The 24,541-nt window shown below is 34.5% G+C and overlaps 2 protein-coding genes across 3 annotated transcripts in view; one reads left to right on the top strand and one right to left on the bottom strand.

The window, feature by feature from the left end:
- LOC125875466 (probable sodium/metabolite cotransporter BASS4, chloroplastic) overlaps window positions 1-13,956 on the top strand; it is a 32,251-nt gene extending 18,295 nt beyond the window's left edge. The window contains exons 6-14 of one of the 2 annotated variants that reach the window (XM_049556408.1): window positions 2,310-2,368; window positions 2,471-2,539; window positions 3,402-3,515; window positions 4,830-4,851; window positions 6,704-6,771; window positions 12,593-12,678; window positions 13,214-13,343; window positions 13,509-13,610; window positions 13,683-13,956. In XM_049556408.1, coding sequence (XP_049412365.1) covers window positions 2,310-2,368; window positions 2,471-2,539; window positions 3,402-3,515; window positions 4,830-4,851; window positions 6,704-6,771; window positions 12,593-12,678; window positions 13,214-13,343; window positions 13,509-13,610; window positions 13,683-13,742 — 710 coding nt within the window. In that variant the 3' untranslated portion in view covers window positions 13,743-13,956. The remainder of the gene's footprint in view (window positions 1-2,309; window positions 2,369-2,470; window positions 2,540-3,401; window positions 3,516-4,829; window positions 4,852-6,703; window positions 6,772-12,592; window positions 12,679-13,213; window positions 13,344-13,508; window positions 13,611-13,682) is intronic. The other variant, XM_049556410.1, reaches the window with a different exon arrangement.
- A 2,419-nt stretch (window positions 13,957-16,375) lies between these two features.
- Window positions 16,376-20,313, bottom strand: LOC125877854 (phospholipase A2-alpha). The gene is made up of 4 exons (XM_049559131.1): window positions 20,004-20,313; window positions 18,937-18,979; window positions 18,719-18,844; window positions 16,376-16,674 (listed from the first exon to the last, which is right to left on the bottom strand). Exons 1-4 carry the CDS (start codon window positions 20,145-20,147, stop codon window positions 16,499-16,501), a joined length of 489 nt encoding a protein of 162 aa, XP_049415088.1. The 5' UTR covers window positions 20,148-20,313; the 3' UTR covers window positions 16,376-16,498.
- Between the last annotated feature and the right edge of the window lie 4,228 nt (window positions 20,314-24,541).

Consider the following 24,541-nt stretch of genomic DNA (forward strand, 5'->3'; position numbering starts at 1 on the left):
ATTCATTGACGCTCCTTCAGAGAAAAACCCTGAATGTCCTTAAAATACATCAAGATTAGTTGGTGTAGAGATTTCATTGTTCACTTTAAAGTGTCTCTGTATATATAGGCATACTGGCGTTTCTTATGGAACAGGAGTTGTATTACAAGCCATTACACACACACGTAGACAGTGGGAGAGGGGGGAGGGAGGGAGGGGGAGAGAGAGAGAGAGAGAGGCTAATGTTTGTCAGTGTGGTTGAAGGAGGGAGATGATGTTCTCGAAACTCAGTTCTTTTTCATGTTTATTACAAAGTTTGAAGGCCTTTGATATAGCAGTGTTAAGGCTTTTGAAATTTCCCTTTTTATCACTAAGCTGTAATTTCCACAAATATTTTGAACTTGGTAACTTTTATATTATATCGCAGCAGTACATGGGTAGTACTTAACCTTATATACAGATGAACTCCAAACTCCACTGTTCTAAGTCTATATTGAGTCTAAAACATCAATTATAGAGACTGTTTTATGTAAGTATAATTGATTAAACCAAAAACATAACAACAAAATGCAGTTAAGTTTAACTTTCTGCATACTATTCTCTATGCTTTCAAAATACCTAGAATTCCTCTCTTTCCAGTTGCCCACCATATTGAAGTAGGGACACTTCTCCATCTAGTTCTGTCTTTTGCTAGCACAGCTGCCTCCTCCCAGGTTTTTAGAGCTTCAGTAATTCTCGTAGGCATAGTCCAGGATATGCCTTTGAGACTCTAGAATACCCTCCAGAACTGTTGAGTAAATTTGCAGTGTAGAAATAAATGGTTAACAGTTTCTGATGTTTCCCCACATAGCACACACCTAGAACATAAGGTTATCCCCCTTTTCATTACATTATCCTGTGTCAGAGCTGCATCCTTAGCTAGCAACCATATAAAACCTGAGACTTTATAAGGAATTCTGCATTTCCAAATTTGCCTCCATGGCCAGGTAGGAATCTGTTGACTTGGTTGCTCCATCAACATGTAGGCTGCACCTACTTTAAATGTACCTTTGCTGCTTCCTTTCCATCCTAATACATCCTCTTCTGCCAAGAGTCCATTGAAACTCTTCCCAGTCATGAGTTGTCTCCTGAAATGGAAATTCCAACCTTGTGTGGTCCAAATCTCTGCTATGGCTCTTTGTTGTGAGAGAAATAGGTTATATATGTCTGCGAAAAAGAGTTCCAAATTACCCAACTCATGCCATTCTTCCTTCCAAAATTTGGTCTTGTTCCCATTCCCCACTTTCACCTTGGAGTTGAGTTTGATTTCCTCCAATAAATCTCTTATGTATCTCATAAGCTGACTCCATAAGGTGAAGTCACATCCTTGGTCATCCAGCTATCTTCAGCCTCATATTTGGCACCTACCACTCTTTTCCACAGTAACTGGTCTTCAATTGAGTACTTCCACAGCCACTTCATTCTGAGTGCTTTACATTGAAATTTCACTTTATTCTCAATCCCCCATTTTTCTTCCCAGTTGTCACAGATTTCCATTTTACTAGGTGAAATCTCTTCTTATCTTTGTTACCTTGCCTCAGGAACTTCCTTCTCATCCGCCAAACTTTTGATGATGCATGCGATGCATGCTGGAATAGCAAATAGTGACATCATGTATGTTTGCAGAGCATCAAGGACTGAGTTGATGAGGGTCAATCTCCGTCCCATAGATAGGTATTGTGTAGTCCATCTAGCCAATTTTTGTCGTACTTCTTTATCACACCATTCCAAATTTCAATACTTGGACTTTGCTCCCAAAGGCATCCCCAAGTAAGTTGTTGGCGAAGTGCCAACTTCACCACCAAGTATTGAGGCTATACAGTTCCTATGATTGACTTCATTAATGGGATACATGAAGCTTTGCCTCCAATTAATGTGCAAGCCAGATACCTCTTCAAATAAGACCAGAATCACCCTTAAATATTTCAATTGATCTTCCTCAGCTCCACAGAAGATGAGTGTATCAACATATTGAATGTGTGTCACTTCCAAGCTTTCTGTTCCATCTCTGGACACATCAAAACCTTTCAACCATGAGTTACTTTTGGTTTTGGTACCTTCTTGGTACTTTGTCAATAAACCTTTACCTTATCAAAAAAGAACTCAGAGGGAGTTACATTGATCTTTATTCTAACTGTAAATGCATGTCTTTTAATCTACAGTTCTTATGAATAACCCTTTCTATTTGACCATAAAGAAAACTGAGTTCAGCATAAATTTCAGTGCATTTTAGTTTTTCCTCGTTGCACTATGGACCTGTTGATTATGGTTATAATTTTTTGGTTCCTCAGGGTTGGCCATCTTTAGCTGTATGCCCACAACATTATCTAGTGGAGTGGCACTAACTCGTGTAAGTTGAATGTCCTATGTTATGCATGGTACTGCCTATGCAGAACCAAACATGGAAAATAGTTGGTTGTTAAATTTGACTGCAGGTTTCACTTAAATACAGTTAGCAGGAGGAAACTCTGCTCTTGCGCTTGCGATGACTTTAATATCAAACCTTCTAGGTATTCTGATTGTAAGTTTTCCGAGCTATGAATCTGAATGCTGTAAATCCTTTCCATGCTATTAAGTTTCATGTCAATTTTCATTATCTCCTTCACTTTATCTGTACATAACACTATCAAAGTTGGCTGTCTTATTTTATGGCATGTTTTTTTCTGTCCAATCGTACTCATGCAACTTTGATGGAAGTTTTGGACTATTGTTCCATGAAATGCTTGAATTTCTGTGAAAGAAGATGATTCTTTATTAAAGCTTCAAGAATTCATCTTTTGTGGTGTATATGCTGAGTTGCTTAAATTAATACCAAGTTTCCTGCTAGTCACGTCTTCCTTTTGCATTTTATAATTATTAGATTCTTTCTTAAGGAAATCTGTAGTATTTGGGTTCCTTATAATTGTTGAACCATTTATCTTCATGTTTCTCACCACTCCTTGAAGTTTTCTCCTAGAAACACAAATTTGGAATAAGTATATCCGAGAACGTTCAGGTGTCAACGGGTATTAGGTGTTCTTCCTTTTTCATAAAATCTTTGTCGTTATATGTATATGTTTCTTGAAAGTAGTCAATGTCACCTTCTTGTGCAAGGGAATTAACTTGTTGTGTTAATACCATATTGAAACATCCTTTACCTTTTGAAATGAACCAGCTGAGTTGAAACCAACATGGCAATCAAGATTAATTTTTTGATTATTTATTTTTATTTACAGTAGAGCAATTGATGGTGACTGTTGAAACTAAAGGATTGATATACTCATCTGCTCCATTTGATACGCATAAGATAAATTCCACTTAATTCCATATTTAAGCTTGGACTATTTTTGCCTCACTACTTTCTGCACTTTTAACTATTCTTTTTATCCTCAATGTCGTTCTAGGTACCTTTTTCGATCTCCAAGCTCATAGCTTCTGGTGTTGGTGTGTCTGTTCCAGCTGAGCAGTTGTTCAGAAGCCTTGTTGTCACGCTTCTAGTTCCTCTTATCATAGGGAAGGTATTAACAGAAATCATACCATTCATCATACCCTGTTGAAAAAATTAGAAGTTCTTTTATGACTCCACAAGTTCTTGATAGACAATCTTTATTGCAACCATCTTTTAAAGGTTAAGCAACAAGTAGTCTAGTCTAGCCACTACAATGTTGTAGTTTCTTTCCTCTCATCAGTGTCGCATTGATTTTATTTTCTAGGAATTTCTAGTATAATTTATTTTCAATTGGCACGAACCATACATAATAGTCATCATGCTCTGACCATATATGATCATTATATGGGTGATGGTTTGGGGAGGGGGTTGTTCATATCTTAGTTTACTTCTAATTCAGCTTGTATCTTGTTGGACAAGTTCTAGAAAGATGAGAAATATTTCCAAGAATACATAACATTTCTCATAATATTTATGCACTTCATCTCCAAATACTGGAGACATGCTGCAGGAATCCAATGTGTAGGTGACAAATGGACCAGTTTCAATCTGCTTTCAACTTCCTGTTAGCAGCTTTAGCTAAACATTTTCTTATTGTGGAGAGAATATAGTTCTCCTGTGAAAGAATAAAGATAGTGTAGTATCTTTTCCTTGGTTTGGTGTTTTGTGCTGGTTAAAGGGAGATCAAGAGGACCGGCATGTGCTTACCTCTTGTGATTGTGATATTTGATTTTCTTCATAAGATGTCGAAGAGAATCCCCACAGGCCGCTTTATAGAGCGATCCGCCCTTTGCAACCTCATCGGAGTGGGTTTAGGATCTCCTAGACCCCACTTTTTGAAAATCATAAGGGGCATCAAGTTGATACTTGCCCTGAGGTCACACAATGCTTTGTAGTACAAGTAAACCCTGATGGTGCACGGAATCATCTTTCTTTTGTAAAGCAGAAGATCCATAAGGATTGCTAAGAGTCATCTTTTTATCTTCAAAGCTTCTTTTCCTGGTACAAAAATATTAATCAGTTTTGAGAAGTACATATAACTTAGTTGAATTGAAGCCATCCTCCATATTTGGTTTAATTCAGTGCTCAAAAGGCCCAAGTCTAAACAAAAGGGCAGAGATAACTGAAAAGGTTCTATCTTATTCATTTATTGAAGGATTTTCTTTTTGTTGGAACTATTTTACACCAAGATATATCTGGAGTATCCAACTTAAAACATTTCATTTGGACAGACTTCCTTTAATTGATAGCATCAAGATGTTTCTTTTTCTTCTTGTACCTTTAATTGATAGCATCAAGATGTTTCTTTTTCTTCTTGTACCTTTGAAGTTTCTACGACTGATTAACGCCTTCTCTTTTCTCCCTTGTTTTCCTCCCTTTACAGGCTTTACGAGAATGTTTCAAGGGTAAGTGATCTGCACTCATCGAAAAAGTTAGATGTTGTATCTGAACTATCTCATAGCTTTAATGGTTTCAAACCTGCCTTTTCCCATGAATGCGTTAATACCCAATCTGGACCACCATCCTAAGTGCTCTCAACTATTGGTTATAATGGTTTAGCTGTTTATACTAAGGAATTTGACTTTCCTCTTCCTTACAAGAGCTTGTGGAGGGTATGTAAAAAGATCATTAATGTAATTACATGAGGCAGTCGGATTAGGAGAGGGAAGGACCTAGGCTGTTTTCCCTGTCCAAGGCTCCAAGCCCATCTGACATGCACAGGTTAAGGTTTTTGGCACTCTTTTTCTCTGGTTGTTGGTCAAACTCAGTGTTCAGGGGCTGAGATCACAGTTACCATTCTACTTTGCTTCTTTATTCTGAAAATCACTTCGATTGAAGTATTGCCTTACCATATGATACAAGTTGTGTTAAACAATAGATACATTATCTTAATTGACTTCAAATTGCAAAATTTGATCTTTTAACATCGAGTATTTGAATGCGTGAAGCGTCTCATTGCTAGAACAAGACTTCCCATTGAGAAATTCCATACCATTTAATAATGTATTGGATATGTGGTATGAAGTAGTCACGACCCAAAATCTGTAGGATCGGTGACTGACACCCGACTTCCCCCTTGCTGTGCAAACCGAAATCAGTTATATCTAAATCATTCAACCTCAATAGCATTAAGGCTAAAATAAGCAAATCACCAAATAAAGCATAAACTTCGTAACCAAATATGTATCCGAAATACGTAACTGCAACACAGGTCTAAGCCCCAACCACAGAGTATCAAAATATTCATATTAGTCATAACATAGTTCTAGCATATACAATATGCAGCAACTGCCAAATAAAGCATGTCTCATATCATGCACATAAACCATAGCATTTATTCTATCAACCAGTATAATATTGTTAGAGTGGGTAAAAGTCTCACATTGGTTGGGGAATGGACTGGTGGTCTCCTTATATGGACTTGAGCAATCCTCCCCTCATGAGGTAGCTTTTGAGGTTGAGTTAGGCCCAGGTGTCATATCTTTACATGGTATCAGAGTCGGGTCCATCCCTTTTGGGCTCCCGGTCCATGCTCCAGTCGGGCCTGGGCGTGAATGGGGGTGTTAGAGTGGGTAAAAGTACCACATTGGTTGGAGAATGGACTGGTGGTCTCCTTATATGGACTTGAGAAATCCTCCCCTCGTGAGCTAGCTTTTGAGGTTGAGTTATGCCCAGGTGTCATATCTTTACAAATATCCTAGTTCTTCTGTATATGCTTGTCACACTCACTTCATATTCACAGACATAACGTGTAGCTCAAGATAGATAGTATGCTTATTCTTTGGGGAAAAAAACTCTTAGAGGTCAAAATCTGTACTTACCTCGGTTCGAGATAAGCTAAGTGCTCCAAAACTGTTTTACCCCGTCCAATATCCTCGAGACGACTCTGATCTATACAATGGTTTCAATGTGGTTGGACAAACCCATTGGACTTAGTTATTGAAAATAACCTTGGTAAAGCCAAGGTGGCCCGAAAAGTCAACCATTGGTCAACAAACTCAATTCCGCAATTTTGGTATTGCACCAGATACATCAGAAACAGTTCTACACCTGGTTTAAGTTTTCAACTTATCTGAACCCCTTGGGTCTCATCCTAAACCATCCAACCAAGTAATAATTAACAATAACAACCTATATGTATGCTATGCTCAAAACATAGTCTGGAACATAAATACATAATACTCAATACGAGGGATCTGGTTGTTGCATCAAACTGCCTAATGTATTACTAATTTTTTAAAATAATTTCTATTGCAGGTGTGGCTGAGTTTTCTGATCGAAATCGTAAGCTTTTATCAATGATGAGTGCTCTCCTCCTCAGTCTAGTAAGATCCAGATTTTAATTTACTATATCCTAGTCTATTATTGATGCGTTTATCGGGAAACAATATTCCAGACGTGAAGTTATTAGGACAGATGATGATTAATATTTTTGTTAGTCGAATAAAACTTATCTGAGTGGATTAGGACTCTTGTTAATTCAGTTTTATAGGACTTTTGCCATTTCTAGTTTGTTAGGACTCTTGCTACTGGAAACCTCTATTTAACAGAGTTGATGTTATTAATAAAACAAGTTGGATTTTATCACGTCACAGAGCTTCAGAACTTTCTCAAACGAATTCCCAGGTCTGGGGATCCTGAATGAAGTGCGAAATTCGGCAATCATAGGCAGGTCAAAGAACAAGAACAAGAGCTTGGACCTGAGTGTTGGGCCTGAATTTCCAGTTAATCGTCCAGCGACTCTGATCCAAAATTAGCAACCTTAACAATTTGGTACCAGAGCTTGCCACCATGGACGAAAACACCGTAGAAACAAAGTCGGGAAGTCTTCTATAGGAAGCCCAAACTCAAATCGAAGAAAATAGTAGTGTAGAAGCAAGGGTGGATTCCAAATTCCAGCAACTATCGCAACGAATTGAAATGTTAATCTGCACCCGGACACGTGCAATCGAAACGTTAGTCTGCACCACGAAACGTGCAAAGGGAGTTGAAGTTGGAGACAATAACACTGCTTCTGTCCAATGAACCAGTAACACAAGTGAACAACTAGGTGTGCATGTAGGAGGAAGAAACAACAACAATAACTTTGGTACTGATGACAACAGCAGGAAGAGGTATAGTTCCTAGATACACTAAATTAGACTTTCCTACTTATGATGGAAGTGAAGATCCTCTTATTTGGCTTCACCATTGTGAGAAGTTCTTCACTAACCAACGCACAACCAACCAAGAAAAAGTAGGCTTAGCTTCTTTTCACATGGTAGGGGAGACACAATTTGTGGGTTTATCAACTGGAACAAGAGGAACCCAATTTAACATGGTGTGTCTTCAAAGAATATTATACTCTTTGTTTTGCCCCAATAATGAAAAGCAATCCACTAGGGGAATTGATCAACTTGAGACAAACTAGTTATGTTGAAGATTATCAGAGGAACTTCCAAAACATGTTGGCTCGTGCATCAGCTGTACGTATGCACCGGCAAGTAGATATGTTTACAGCAGGATTAGTTGATTTGATTCATCTCGATGTTGAATTGCATAAAACATCTAACCTAGTCGAAGCAATGAGTTTGGAGAGAGCAATTGAGAAGAAGATACGGAATTTCTTCTTTAGTGCAAGAGCTGCTGCTACAACAGTAACTCCGAGTGCTAAGGTAACTGCTTTTAATCCTTTTGTGAAAAAGTTGACCAGCACCAAGATGGCTGCCCGAAGTGCAAAGGGGTTGTGCTACAACTGTGATGATCCTTATGTTCAAGATGATCAGTGAAAAAAGTTATTTTGGTGGGAGATAGAGGATGGGGAATCCAAAGAGCATAACAACGGATAGTGGAGAGGCTGCCATCTCACTCCATGCTATTACCGACAAACGACATGAATAATATGCAGTTGCAAGTTGTAATTGATAAGAAGTTGTTGCTTAGCTTAGCAGATTCAACAGTGCAAACAATTCTATTAACTCAACGGCGGGCCAACATTTAAACTTGCCTATTTAACATCGAGGAAATCTCTATGTATCAGTGGCAAATGGCAAGAAGATTTCCAATTTGGGCCTTTGCACAATAGTGCAATTTTGTGTAGCTAACCATTCCTTCAGTGTTGATATATATGCGATTCCTTTGGATGCTTTTGATATTGTCCTAGGTATCAAGTGGCTGCAAACACTAGGGTTATCTTGTGGGATTTCGCCTTATTGACCATGAGCTTTCAAGTAAAAGGGAAGCAGATTATTTTATATGGACAACAATTATTTTAGGCACACCTACATCTTTTACGGGATTCTAAAAAAGGTGAGCTCGAGAAGGTATTAGCCAGATTCAGTGGCCCATTCCAAGAACCTGTAGGTATGCTTCATATGCGTTCTTGGACCATCACATATGTTTACTACCAGGAACTGGTCTGGTGGTAGTTTGTCCCTATCTCTACCCCCACTTTCAGAAAAAATAAGATTGAGAAACAGTGAGATCAAATGCTTCAGCAAGGCATTATTCGACCCAGTCGTTCTCCCTTTTCATCACCTGTACTGCTAGTCTGGAAACGTGATGAAACATGGCACTTTTGCATGAATTATAGGGAGCTAAATGGCAAAACAGTAAAAGAGAAATTCCCTATTTCAATAATGGAGGAATTACTTAAAGAATTGCATGGAACACAATTTTCCACCAAGCTTGATCTTCACTCTAGCTATTATCAAGTCTGCATGGATTCTATGGATGTTGAGAAGATGACTTTCAGAACACATCATGGGCATTTTGAGTTCCTTGTCATGCCATTCTAATTGACTAATGCTCCTTCTACCTTTCAAGCAATGATCATGAATGAGGTATTTCGGAAGTACTTACAGCATTTGTACTTGTATTCTTTTATGACATTCTTGTGTATGGCAAGACCTGGAAGGAACACTTTTCACATATGTGAATCATCTTTGAGTTTGCTGCAAGCTCATTGCCTTTATTTTTAAAAAAATCTAAATGTCAGCTGATGTTAGCAAAATTGAGGCCGTGGTGGACTGGCCTCAACCGCAATCTACATCAGTGTTGCATGGATTCTTAGGATTGGCAGCATATTACTGTAAATTTTAACCAGAATTATGGTCTGATTTTTGTCCCTTAACAAGTATGCTTAAGCGACATTCTTTCAAGTAGAACTATGATGCACTTGCTTCTTTTAATGCTCTTAAAAAGGCATTAGTTGCTTCCCTGGTGTTACAGTTGCCAAACTTTGAAGAAGACTTTGTTGTTGAGTTTGATGCTTCGGGTGTTGGATTAGGAGCAAACCTTCAACAACAAGGACATCCAATTTCTTATTTTAGTCGTAAGCTAGCTGACCGACACTTGAAACTTCCATCTTATGAACATGAATTGATAGGCTTGACAAAGGTAGTTCAACATTGGAGGTTTTATTTCTTGGGTCGAGCCTTTATTATTCGAATGGATCACTACAGCTTTATATATTTGTTAGATCAACGCCTTACTACTTCTCCTCAACAACATCGGCTTAGCAATTTGATGGGGCTTGATTTTCCGGTGGAATACAAGGCTGGGAGATTGAATACTGTTCGAGATGCATTATCGCGGCAAGAAGAGGCTGAAGATATATGTTATTTGTTACTTCTCAGCCGGAAAGTTTGATATTTGAGGAAGTCTGAGCAGAAGTCAAGCAGTCACCAATTGTGGAAATTCAAGTTAAAATTGAACAAGAGAAGGATGACAATTGGATGTTTTACTATGGGCTATTGTTCTTCAAAGACAGGGTCTATCTCTTGCCAAGCTCACCATTGGTAAGTTCTGTCTTGTACGGATTCATTATAGCACACATGAAGGTGTTCAGAAGACCATGCAACGTATTCACAAGGATTTCTATTGGCCAGCCATGAAGAGTGAAGACAACTATCAAGGATTACATTGCTGCCTGTTCAGTTTGCCAGCGTAATAAGACTGTTAATTTGAGTCCAGCAGGAAGGTTACAACCTTTACAACTACCTAATCAAATCTGGTCAGATATCTCAATGGATTTTATAGATGGCCTTCCAGAACCAGGAGTTAAAATAGTGTTATTGGTGGTTGTGGACATGTTCTTAAAATATGCACATTTTATTTCTCTTGCTCATCCATATAATGCATCTTCTGTAGCAAGGATTTTCTTTATGAATATTGTTCGTTCGCATGGTATACCAAAGTCAATAGTCTATGATCGAGATGCCCTCTTCACTACTAAGTTCTGGAAAAGATTGTTTTGTTTATGTGGATTAAACTTTTTATCTGCTTCGTCCACAATCGTACGGTCAAACTGAGGTTGTTAATCGCACGATCAAGATGTATTTGCAATGCTTGGTGGGTGATCGTCCTACGAAATGGGTAGAATGGATTCCCTGGGCTGGATTTTGCTACTACACTTCTTACCATTCAGCACTTCACGCATCTCCATTTCAAGTTGTTTATGGCTGTGAGCCTCCCTGGTTGCAATCGTACATGGCTGGGTCATCTCAAGTTGATGCAGTAGACAGGGCATTAATAGAACGAGATGTTGCCTTACAAGATATTCGAGCTAAGCTCCAACAGGCGCAACACAAGATGAAAACAGTTTATGATAAAGGACATCGCGATGTGGAATTATCTCAAGGATCTTATGTATGGTTACATCTACATCCATATTGCCAAAAAACTCTAGCTAGTCATGCCTATCATAAGCTTGCACCAAATTATTATGGCGCTTTTGCGGTCCTGAAGCACATCGGATCTGTTATGCTTGATTTATTAAGTATTTGGAACTGGCTACATATGCTTGATTTTTGATACGCTTTACTTGATATCAGAAACAACCTATCTACCTTCACAAGGTAGGGGTACCCTTCGGGGTGGCCCAGTGGTTTGAGCTTGGGACTTCCATGTTGGAGGTCTCAAGTTCGAAACCCCTTGCCAGCGAAAGCAAGGGGTTTGCCTTCTGGGTCGAGCTTGTCGCACCAGGCTTGCCTAGTGCGGGTTACCTCTCCGATGTGGTTTGCGAGCTATTGCATAGGAGCGGGGGTTTTACCCTGTGCGCACCCAAAGGGTAGCGGCTGCGGGTTTCCCTTGTCATAAAAAAAAAAAAAAAAAAAAGGGTAGGGGTAAGGCTGCATACACACCACCCTCCATGACCACACTAGTGGGTTTACACAGGATATGTTGTTGTTTTAGTCTGAATGTGGAAACAACAACTGCCTCAGAGTCCATCCCTCTCCCACCCCAAAAAGGACCATATGATGCACCAAGAAAGGGAGTTATGAAAGTATTGAACGTTATATTATCATTGCAACACTTTTTTGATTGTTGACTCTACATCAAACTAGATAAGCAGAATGTTTGTGCATTGCTCTTTATTGAGTTACATGTTAGTAAACCCCATAATACAATTAAGTAATCCAGTCTAAGTTTGTTATCACAGAGCTTTGCTAAGTTTGGGGAGTTTTTCGGACGTGATATTTAAATCCTAATTACTGATCCCGTCTCATTTTGGGAGCATCAGAGATCTCCTTTCTATAATTGCATACTTTCGCTCTCCCAATCATGTGAACTATATTAATATGGAGATTAGGTAAATACAGTTAAAGCTTTATATACTAGAGATATGAAGTGTATTAAACTGAATATTTTTGGGATTAACAAGTCAGGTCAAGGCGGCAGTAATATGAAGGAGTTATTTTTTACAATCTAATTGTTGGAGCTGAGAGGTTTTCAGACAGGTAACTGCCCACATACATTGGTCTTAGGAACGAGGGAGTAAGCTTTTAACCATGATCGCCGTTCCACATGCTTTGAAGAAGGAAAGGTGTACTCAAAATCGTCTTCCATTCTTTGACATTAAGTCATGTTAGTCTTCAAATATTTTCTGAAATGACCATGGGGGTTCTCATATTTTTGTGTGTTTTTTGTTATGGAATAGGAAAGCAGGTTTGTAATTTTATGTTATGAGCTGTTTATGCTCCCCCTGCCCATGCATTTAATTCATGTTAACTTCTGAAGTCGAGGAAGTGTCTTTGACTGAACGGACTGCCAGAATGTTTATATGGACAAAAAAATTTGTTCCCATCATACTTTAGCTTTAGTTTTTGTGTTGTTTTGTTAAAAAAATTTAAAAAGCACTGCCTGATGAGTAGTTTTTTTATTCAGGCCCCTTTTATACAAGTCAGCAGATCGAGGTCACTGCTTTTATTGGTTAAGCCAGCGGTATTTCTTCTGGCTGTTGTGTTAGGAGTGTATGCTTCCACCTCTCCTTTCTCTTCGTCTTCGTTAACTTTTGATGTTTAATTTGATTCATTTTTATGGCATAGTGGATTGATGTAATCAATGCAAAATGAATTCTGGCTTACATAGGTATATGTTTGGGAAACTTTTTTGTGGACTAACAAGTTGGCACAACATGACTTTTATATCTGAGATTTTTTTCTTGGCTCAAGTGTCTTTTGTTGCACTTATACATGTAGCATCTTTTGAAGAACCAAGTAAATCCTTTTTGTCTTTGTCAATGATCTCTCTATAGCTTTGTTGGCATTTGTGCTAATACAATTAGTTGATATAGAAATATTACTATAATTAAGTAAGCCGTATGCTTTTATTCTTTCACCTTCATCGATCACAATATTTGGTGGGATTTTCATGCGCTGACTTTACCTAATCACCTTAGTCAACAAAATAGATGGAGTAGCATGTCTATTCCTAATTGACCCATGGTATAAGCAGATAGCTTGCTTCAGTTTCGGAGAATCACTGACTGATAAGATTTTCTTGCAGGCTTCTACATCTCAGCCTCTTTGCTTTCAATGCTCTGGCAATATCATTACTCTCCACTGTTTCAGGGGGTAGTGAATCATCGTTTTCAAAGAAGCAAAATATTAGTGCTGTTTTACTTGTTGCAAGCCAGGTAAACGACATTTTATCTTTCTGCTCATAACTTGCTTCAAAGTGCATCAGTCTAGAAAGCTTGATGCAGAGATTAGAGAAACCCACAATTCCATATTTTTCTTTTTTTTACCTCTTTCATGACATCATCCAAGTGTCCTAATTTCCTTCGTTTTATTATTACAAGAAAACTCTGCCTGTAATGGTAGCAGTAGTAGAACAGCTTGGTGGTGCTCTTGGTGAATCTGGTTTACTGGTTCTTCCATGCATAGCGGCACATTTGAACCAGGTTATTCTTGATTTCTTCAACTTTTTGAGTTTGCATTTCCAGTTTGCTAACACGAAATATCATTTGCTTCAGATCATCTTTGACTCTTTTTTGGTGAATGTTTGGTTTCAAAAAGAGCATGAGAGTGCTTAGATCACATTGTCAGTCAAGGATTATAGTTTCGTTTCCAGTTTGTGCACGACGAGCTTTTTTAAAGTTATCCTTTCATATGTTGGCTCAATTTTGAGAATACTATCATCCGAATTTAATAGCCTTTTTTCTTGAAGAATAATAATAATGCATCTACTTAGACTATAAATGATGTTGCAAGGTAATTGTTCTATTACTCAAACAGATGTATTTTCTATGTATGTACTTATTCTCTTTCTACTTTCATTTACTTCATTTATCCCTAATTTGTATAATTGAGCTCAAATTTACTGTAACTATTGACAGTGGCTTCTTTGTCAAAATCTAAGTTGAATGATATACTTAACTCTCAAAGTTTACACAATTAGAAGCACATATTACTTGCACTAGATTTAGATGTGAGTGAGTATTCACAGTTTGTACACCAAATAAATAGTTTAGGAGTCATCTAGTTATGTGTTAAGTTCCTTATATTTCTAGACCAACTACACTTTTTGCAGCTTAATGATCACATTAATGTAGAGCAGATGTTGAAAAAGGATGTTCCTAATTGCTTAGTTATTCGTTTTTCAGTTGGGATTTGGACCTAACTCTACCTCGAAAGTTATAGCTTAAGAGGGAAAGATTGTTGAAGTCCATGAAATAATGGTATAGTGGGATGGATCACACTCTCTCACTTTCAATCAGAAGTCTCACACGTTGTAGCTCTAGAGGGAAAGATTGTAGAAGTCAAATATAAGCAAAACGTCAGTGTATTCCTAAACCAATGTGAGATTTTAATCCACTCTAACACCCCTTTCACTAGAGCTGTCAAAATGGGCCGACCCAACCCAATCCTAACGGGTTAGAGAGTTAAATGGGTTGGGATGGGCTGACCCTTTTATAATTAAAGTGCCTATAAAATAGCAGCCCAACCCAGCCCTAAGCGGGCCACGGGTTGGGATGGGTTGGCCCTTCAACCAAAAAATGGACAACATTTTCCTTTTAGAAAGGATACGAACATTGATTTCCAATGAACACGACATCAATACATACATAAATTCATTTATGAATTAAACATACTTCAGTGAATATTTACAAAACAAATACATAATAGTCAAGATACAACATTCATAAGATTCATCCGAGCAAAAAAACATTACATGATCACTATTTTCATAACAAGACACTAAAGGAGAAGTGAAAAATTAGGCATAAAAACAAATGTGAAAAAGGTCAAAGATTCATAGTTATGATGGAGTAATGGACTTGAGCTAATAAGAAAATTTAGTGGACTAATGACCCTAAAGTGTAAAAGATATGTAAAAAATATAGTCTTGATTTTATATTGATACTTTAAAAATATTTATTGACAAAATCTTAACAAGTAAAACACTACTTAAAATATATATATAATAAGTATTTTTAAAATTCACAGCCCGTGGGGTGGCTTCTGAGGCTTGCGGGTTGGCCTTACGAGGCCAGTGGGCCAAATGAGGCTGGGCTAAAAAGCCTCGTTCCTAAATGGGCTGAAAAAATTGAGCCCAACCCCATTTAATTCAAGGGTTGGGTTGGGCCGGCCTAGTGGGCCAAGCCCATTTTGACAGCTCTACCTTTCACACTCAGGCACCCAGGTCCAATTGAAGCATGGACCAGGAGCCCAAATCTAGCTCTGATACCATGAGAGATATGACATTTGAGTCTAACTCAACTCCAAAAGCTATCACATGAAGGGAAGATTACCCAAGCCCATAAAAGCAAACTGTCAATCCATTCTCCAACCAATGTGGATATTTAATCCACTCTAACACCTCCTTCACGCTCAGGCACAACTGAAGCGTGGACTGAAAGCCCAAACGAAGATAGACATAGCTTTGATACCACGTAAAGATATAATACTAGGATCTAACTCAACCCCATAAAATTCGGCAATCCTTCGCTCACAAGCTAACATTTAGGATTGAGTTAGATCCATATGTCATAACTTTACCATTGATAAGAAACAAGATAAACTCTTTTATCTTCTCTTTTCTTATGCATGATAATAGTTTGGTCATAGTTACTAATTTATGGCAAATTCTTAATGCAAAAATGGGCCAAGATTGTGTAGCATGTAGGGGTTGGCAGTTTGGCCCATTATTATAATTTCTACATTATGTTAACTGAAGTAAAATAAAATGTCTATATTCGACGTTGTACTTAATTAAAATTTAATTTTGTATTTGCTTTGTCAAAGTTGTAAAAGAAAAGCAAATGTATGTGGTTGACTATTTTAGATTTGCATCTCATAACTCAATCTGATTGAAACTTAAAATTACCAAACAATTCACCCTATATCTTGCATATATCTTACCTATCAACATTACTAGAAAATAGAAATAAAGATTCTCATCGGGAATCAGTGAAAATTTGTGTTATAAAATATGATTTTTCTATTAAAATAGAATCTCATTAAAATAACAGAAAGCTTCCTTATTTTTTCATATGAAATAATTACTATTTCCTTCACACCGAATTCAATTAAAATATAAGTCGGAATAGCCGCTGAGCATTTTTCAAAAAGGAAAATGGTGATTTGTTTTTAGTATGCCCCTCTTAGAGTTGTTTAACAAGCAATTGAAACCAAATTTCTAAGACAAATGAAGCATTATATACGATACATCTAGACATTTAATTTGGTCCCCATAGAAATTACAAGCACAATGATAACAACAATTTTCTTCAAATGTCAAAAAAAAAAAAAAAAAAAGTTAGAAAAATTAAAAATGGTTTTAAAAATACTATGGTTTCTTGAAAATTTTCCCAGCAGCAACAGCAGCATCAATAACATCAGTGATTACTCTAACAACAGTAGTAATTGAACATGTATTTTCTTTGAATGTTGGAGATCCTGATTTTGTGAACTTAGCTACACAACTCAAGAAGTTCTCATTGCACTCCAAATTTAGATAATTATCTGTCAAATAAAAAATAACAAAAATAGCTAAGAACAATGAATTCAGAATTTAGAATCAATAAGTTCATATGAATAAATACTTGCTAGTATATACATATACACACACATATATATAGTTTCTATTTAAATTTATGTAATGTAGTTTGACTTGACACAGAGTTTAAGAAAGAAAAATGTTTATGTAGCTATAAATTATTTCATTAAAGGTAAAGTTGGGATTTTAAAGTTAAATGGTTACTAAATATAAAAATGTGTCATTCTTTTTTAGACTAACTAAACAAGAAAGTGAATCATATAAATTGGGACAAAAAAGTACTCTGTCCGTCCACTTTTAATTGTCATAGTTTCCTTTTTTAGAGTCAAACTATAAAAACTTTGACTTACATTTTACGATGTATTTTTTTATCATATTGACATGCAAAAACATTGCAAGTTATAATATTTTTCGTATAGTTTTTTAATATCTAATTTTTTGCTTAAAATATCAAATTAATGTTATCTAATTTAACTTTAAAAATTAGCCAAATTAACTTTCAAAAAACGTACATGACAATTAAAAATGGGCGAAGAGAGACTTTTTTTTGGGTAATTATATCTTTCTGGACCATCCTAAAAAATAATAATCGACATATGTATTTGTTTTGTGTATTAAGTATAATAAATATACATTATCAGCATACACATTTTGTTTCTTAATGTAAACATCTTTTTTTTAATTATATATATTCGCATAGTTGGAGCCAAAAAATAATTAAAGTAAGATTCGTTTATGCCAACAAACTATCACTAAAAAATATTTTTAAACCCTACTTGTGGAAATGAAACAAGTTATAATAATTAAAGTAACATAGCATCTAAATAATATCCACTACTAAAAAAACATACAATTACCTCTAAAATATATCGATAATTCCTAGTTAATTCATCGTTAAATAGTTTTTAGCTAGTTAAATTTTCATATAATTCATCGCTAATTTATAAATAAATAAGATTAGCATAAAATTTTTACAGTTAAACTATGAAATTTTATTAGCCGCTAACGTTCCTTGAATTTTGGCCAATCAAAGCTTCTCCATAATTTGAGTATAATAAACACCAACTTTGATGTGTCAACACATGCATTATTGACTACAACTATCTCCCATAATTCAAATATATTATTTTCTCTAGTTAGGTGTCTTGCAAAGCAACTTCCTCAGTAAAACCTTCTTTGTTACTAGTCACTCATTAATTTATTACTCCTCTGTCCCAATTTACGTGATACTTTTCGGATTTTGAAATTCAAACACATTTATTTTTTATCATAAAACTTTCATATATCTTTTAAATACTTTAAATTGTCAATTATTGTGATTTATAGTACTTTTACATAGTTTACAAATCTATAAATTTCATTTTAAAAAACTTGAAGATTTCATATGCAAATTTCCGATCAAACTTAAATTGTTTGACTCTCAAAAAATGAAAAATGCCACATAAATTGAGGTAGAGGGAGTATTTTTACGAATTGGACAAGTGAAGTTTTGGAATATATCTAGACATCTACGAAAAAATAAAGTAGAATTTAACTTTTATTTATTGGGGGGTGTAAGAAGATGTTTACAGAATTAAGTCAATTAAAAATAAATGCAATTTATATTATAAAATATATTTATTAATAAATTTCACAGGTAATATCCCACATAAATTATGTTATCTTCGACACCTCATCTTCACCCATTCCCCTACAACTCTCAACCCCACCGCCCCACACCTCCAGCCCCACCTCGCTTGATATTTGTGTCACATTCTATACAAATATCTTTTAATTTAATTACGAATATAAAATAAATAAAAATCTCACTTATTTTCTTAAAAGATATTTTTCTCTAGAAAACATTTTCCATCATGCATGCCGAACACTCCCTATATATCAACCCTTAATGCCATATCGTTAAAATTGAACTCCATATATATATATATATATATATAAGGAAAACGTGAATAATGCTTTTGTATTTTTATCACATTATAAAATTCAGAACTCGTAAAGTAAATAACTTACTGTCTTTGTGTTGTATACATAGATCATGTTTCATACAACAAGCATCAAGTCCATCACATGGTTGTTCCCCTGGACATCCACTATACATAATTCCACAATACTTGCCATATCTTAGGAATGGAGGAACTGCAACAAAATCATTTTTAAAAATTTATTAAATATATAGAATTTATACAATTAAAAGTAGAAGTAGTTTTAAATATGGAAAAAGAGTGTACCTGCACAAAACTTTGATTCACATGTTCTACTGCATTCTTTTTCCTAAAAAAAAAAAGAATTAAAATAGAAAAAGAAAAAAAAAACAAAAAAAGTTGATTAGGGTAAGGTTTGTGAATAATTAAGATGAAATTGATATAATGGGATAGCTAACAATATTCCTTTACTTTCAACGAGAATTTTTAAGTTCGAGCCCTGTTTTAAAAATATCTATTAAATTGGGTCCATCCCTACCTTACCTATAGGGGTACTAATTAGCCCATTAGTTTGTACTCCTCCGGTCCTAAATCTTAGCCTACAATGTATAAAAATAATCATTATTGGTGTTAGAAGAACGAGAATTTTCCACATTAGTTGACGGTTAGGAATTAGGATTATACAATAGAGAAAAACACTATGCATCCCCTTCTTAAAGGATATCTAGGCTATATATGGACAAAAGAAATTCATTTGCTTTGTAAGAATTTTCTACGATCGCTGACACGAATCGTGGTTATTGTAAATCCACTCAATGGATTAGGGTGGCCTCATTTTGCCTTACCAACCCTAGGGAAACTCCAAATACATGCCTAGATCGTTTGTACATACAGATCTTAGGTGCTAAGATCCAAAGGCGAGAGGGAAACAATCCAGATCGTACGCTAAGGTCCTAAGAAAATTACTTAGTGGAAAAAGAAGTGATCGGGCGATGATAACCAAGAGGTGGGCTTGAAAGCAGCCGCTATGGAGAAGCACGTAATTAAGTTTCCTAAGTATTATTTTACAATTGAAGTACTACACTAAAGAATGGAAAAATACGAAGCTTCTCTACTCTAATGAGCAAATATATGACACAAATTTGAATTAGTTGAATTACTGAATTTGGAATATCATGAATATCAGAGGTGGAATTAGAATTTGAAGATTCAAAATATGAAGAAGTAAAACACACGAAAAAATTGATAAAGGTTCAACATCATAATATTCGTATGTATAAACAATATAATATCTGTTTACCCTACCTAGCTCCGCCTCCGAACATGATTATAGAAAAGCATGAGATGAGAGAGATATAGAAAGAAAAGTTTACCAAGGAGAGGCCAGCATTAGTTTCAACACCAACATTAAGTGCATGAATTGAAATTGGAGAATTAATTAAATTGGTGAAAATTGCTATAATGCAAAATACAAGAAAGTGTAGAGATAATTTCAATGACTGAAAAGAAGAAGCCATTTGAACTAAGCACAAAGAAAGAGAAAAAAAGGCACTGAATTATAAGACAGTTTTTTTTAATTTAATTTAATAGAAAGGCTCTGATTTATAGGGAAAAATGGTTGGTGACAAAACAAAAATATATATGTATAGAAACTGAAGCCTTTCTGGCTGAGTAGATGAGATGAAATTTGTCTTGTAACGTCTCGTGACATGTTTTTGGCACTATTTGGACATGATATAAACACTATCAATTTTTTTTTTTTTAACAGTGAGAAGGATGTGAACCTCAATTATTTGATTCAATATTTACTAGGAGGGATATTTTCAAAAATATACGGTCCAGTATAAAATATTACGCTATGTAAAATATTCTTACGTAGTTCAATTTAATAGAGGAAGAGGTTAATTTGAATCATTTCTAATAAGTTAAGTACATTTTTTACTCAATAGATCATAGGAAGGGCGAATTTGATCCAATAGATAGAAAGGGAATAACTTTTAGATCATTTCTAATACGTTAAAGGATATTTGTATAACCTTTTCCGTTTAAATTATATCCTTCCTTTGTACAAAAAGTTACTATAGACATTGAAATTTTGTGAGAGTCTACTAGACGTGTTCAATTTTAGTTAAGACTTTCGGAGACTACTCATCAATCCTAAACCTTAGTTCATGTTTATATAGAGACTAGTATATTTACTTGAAATGGTATCTTGAATATCCCATAAATTTTTGGATATTCACAAAGAGATCATGAAGATAGCTAATATTGTCTTTCTCAAAGGCATCTCGAATATCCCATTAGTTCTTGGGTATTCATAAAGATCAATATCTTGAATATCTCATAACTTTTTGGATATTAGCTATCAAGTTCAAGAATTCAAGCACTCAAGCATTCAAGTATTCAAGTTGAAGAACGACTCAAGATCAAGACCACCAGATTCAAGAACAAGCTCAAAAGCCCTTGAATTTAAGTACAACTCAAGATCAAATTCAAGTTCATCAAGATTATATTCAAGATAAAATGCCGTGGATTTCTCTACAAGCTACAAATTCAAGAATTCAAGCACTCAAAAATTCAAGTTCAAGAACGACTCAAGATCAAGACCACTAGATTCAAGAACAAGCTCAAAAACCCTTGAACTTAAGTAAGTACAAGTCAAGATCAAATTCAAGTTCATCAAGAATATATTCAAGATCAAGCTAGAAGACCCTTGAATTCAAGTACAAGTCAAGATCAAGTTCATGAAGATTATATTCAAGATTAACCTCGGAGGTCCTTGAATCCAAATACAAGTCAAGAACAAGTTGAAGATTTAACATCAAGCTCAAGAGCCCTTGATTTATATTTGAAAAATGAACCAAAGGATTCATCAAGATTGTAACACTCATATTTTGAAATAAAATATCGCTACAATCGTAGTGTTTGATTTCAAAATATGAGTGTTACAATCTCTATGATTCTTCTGGTTCATCTTTTCGAATATAAATTCAAGAGATCTTGACCTGTTAAATCTTGAACTTGTTCTTGACTTGTACTTGGATTTAAGGGCCTTCGAGCTTGATCTTGAATATAATCTTAATAAACTTGATCTTGACTTGTACTTGAATTCAAGGGTCTTCGAGCTTGATCTTGAATATAATGATCTTGATGAACTTAAACTTGAATTTAGGGCTTTTGAACTTGTTCTTGAATTTGGTGGTCTTGATCTTGAGTCATTCTTGAACTTGAATGTTTCAGTGCTTGAATTCTTGAACTTGTAGCTTGTAAAGAAATTTGCGGTATTTGATCCACAAACTCTCTCTAACTTCTTGTTAGAATTCTGGTCTTTTCATGATCTCTTTGCGAATACCCACGAGTTATGGGATATTCGATAGATATTGATTTTGATAAATATCCAAGAGCTTATGAGATATTCGAGATTGCTTTTTGAGAAAGACAAAAGACAATATTCGATGTCTTTATGATCTCTTTTTGCATACCTAAGAATTTATGGGATATTCAAGATTTATTTGAGAAAAACTAAGAATTTATGGGTTATTCAAGATTTATTTGAGAAAGACAATATTTGATGTCTTCGTGATCTCTTTGTGAATATCCAAGAATTTATGGAATATTTGAGATGCCTCCTTAAGAGAATATATAATAATCTTTATATAGACATGAACTAGGGTTTATGATTGAGTAGTCTCCCAGAATCTTAATTGAAATTGAATACGTCTTGTAGAGTCCCAACTAAAATTGGACACATCGTGTAGAGTCTAATAAAATTTTGATGTCTACAAATTTCTCCTACTTCAAGTCCCATCAAAATTTCAATGTCTACTGTTGTTACAAAATTATACTTCCTCTGTCCAACAATACTTGTCTACTATTGACTTTGCACACTTCTTAAGGAATTATAAATAGAATGATAATTTTACTATATCATACTTTGATCAATATAATAACTATAATGTCTTGAAAAATGTAATTGGGAAATGACTATAATTAATGATAAGGGTAAATTAGGAACTAAGTATAAAATTATCCATTGATTTCATAAAATGGACAAATATTATCGCACAACCCAAAATAATATAGTGGACAACTATTATTGGACGGAGGGAATATTCAACAACGTGGTTAAAATTTACTACCACATTCTAGTGACGTGTGAAGTATAAGTGTATCTCGAAATCGAGAAATTTCACATTCTTTTTTTTTCTTCTTTCAATTTTGATATTGCGCTTGTAAATAAGCTCCCAAATAAGTGGATTTTTGGACTAGGGGTTAGGTATTAATCTTGTAATTCACTAATCAAAGCAATAAGGGTAATTAGTTTTTAAAAATAGAGTAACTAATTATACTAAATGCTACTTATTGTTTTTGAATGTCAAATATTTTAAAATAAATTAATTTAGTTTGATAAAAAGACTTATATTTGGGGCAGCACAGATTTTAAAATGTAAATATTATAATTTATTTGATTGAACTTCTAATATCGATTTACTTTAAAACAAAAAACTCAAACTATACTTTTGATGAGCATCAATTTTACTTGACTACTAATCAATTTTTAAAAGTATCTTTGAATTGCAATTAGTATTTGATCAAAAAAATATTTTTGATTGTATTTTATATGATTTTTCTCAGTGTTAGATATCTGTATTGGAGTTTGACTAATCTAAATTCATGTCAAATTAGATTCTATTCAAAGATAACGCTCAAATTTAAAACTTCTTATTAAGAAAGGAGGGTGGTAAATTGATCTTTACTCTCCTCCCACAATCATCTATCTACATAAATTAACGAAACATTATCCTAATTTGACGGATATTTGTATATACCAAATATCTTCTAAATTCTAATTAAATATAAATATTGTTGCTTGTAGTTGCCTTGTTGTAGCTTGTGGGGACATATATGTCCAAGAATTCACGTGCCAATATGACAGAAATTCAAATATTCAATTATGCAAATGTATGTTATTTTCCTTCCAATTAGTATTTGTTATGCACAATATTCTCCTCTCAATTTTTACTTGTGTATTATTTTAAAAGTATATTTTTACTTTTATATATAAAAAAATAATTGATTTTTCTTCACGTTTACTCTTAGTATACACTATTTTTTTAAGATTAAATACTAAAACATTAATTAATATGAATATTTTAATAACTCATATAAATCATTATTATTTAAAAGGAACATTTAAAAGGACAAGTAAAAGTAAATAAAGAAAATATTAAATATAACATTAATTGAAGAAAGAAATTTGCTCGCTTTGTTTTATTTTACTTGAGTATTTTAATACTCCCTTTTAAAAAAGTATTTATCAGGAAATTATTTACTAAATTAACTTTATTAATAAAAATAATATTGAAAGAAAATGATTTTAAAAAATTGCTAACATAGACCTCTAATAAGAAATTTTATTTTTAATATAAAAATCAAGTAAAATAAAATGATTCGGAGGGAAACTGTTATAAACGAATTATTATTTAAGTTATGGTGGAGGGTTGTACTCATGATTTATACATGTTACCTTTCTTTACTATAATATAATTGTTAGAAGTTTTAAAAGTTTTCATATCTCTAAATATATATACTTTATGTAGATTGAATAGGTCCTTATACCTCTTAATTAGGCACATCAATAATTATGTTATTAACTCCATTATTACGGAAATTGTAAATCTAAAAATTCATACTCTCTTCATTTTATATTAATTAAATTTTTGAGGTGTTTCATACCGTTTAAGAAAAGTAGATTAAAACATAAATTTAACATAATTTTCCATTTTTACCTTATTAATTACTCTCCCTGTCCCTAATTACTTGTCCACTTTTCCTTTTATAGTTGTCCCTAATTACTTGTCCATTTTGACAAATCAAGAAAAGATAATTTTTTTACCTATTATACCCTCAA

Source organism: Solanum stenotomum, chromosome 9, assembly GCF_019186545.1.
Source record: "Solanum stenotomum isolate F172 chromosome 9, ASM1918654v1, whole genome shotgun sequence".
Taxonomy (NCBI): Eukaryota; Viridiplantae; Streptophyta; class Magnoliopsida; order Solanales; family Solanaceae; genus Solanum; species Solanum stenotomum.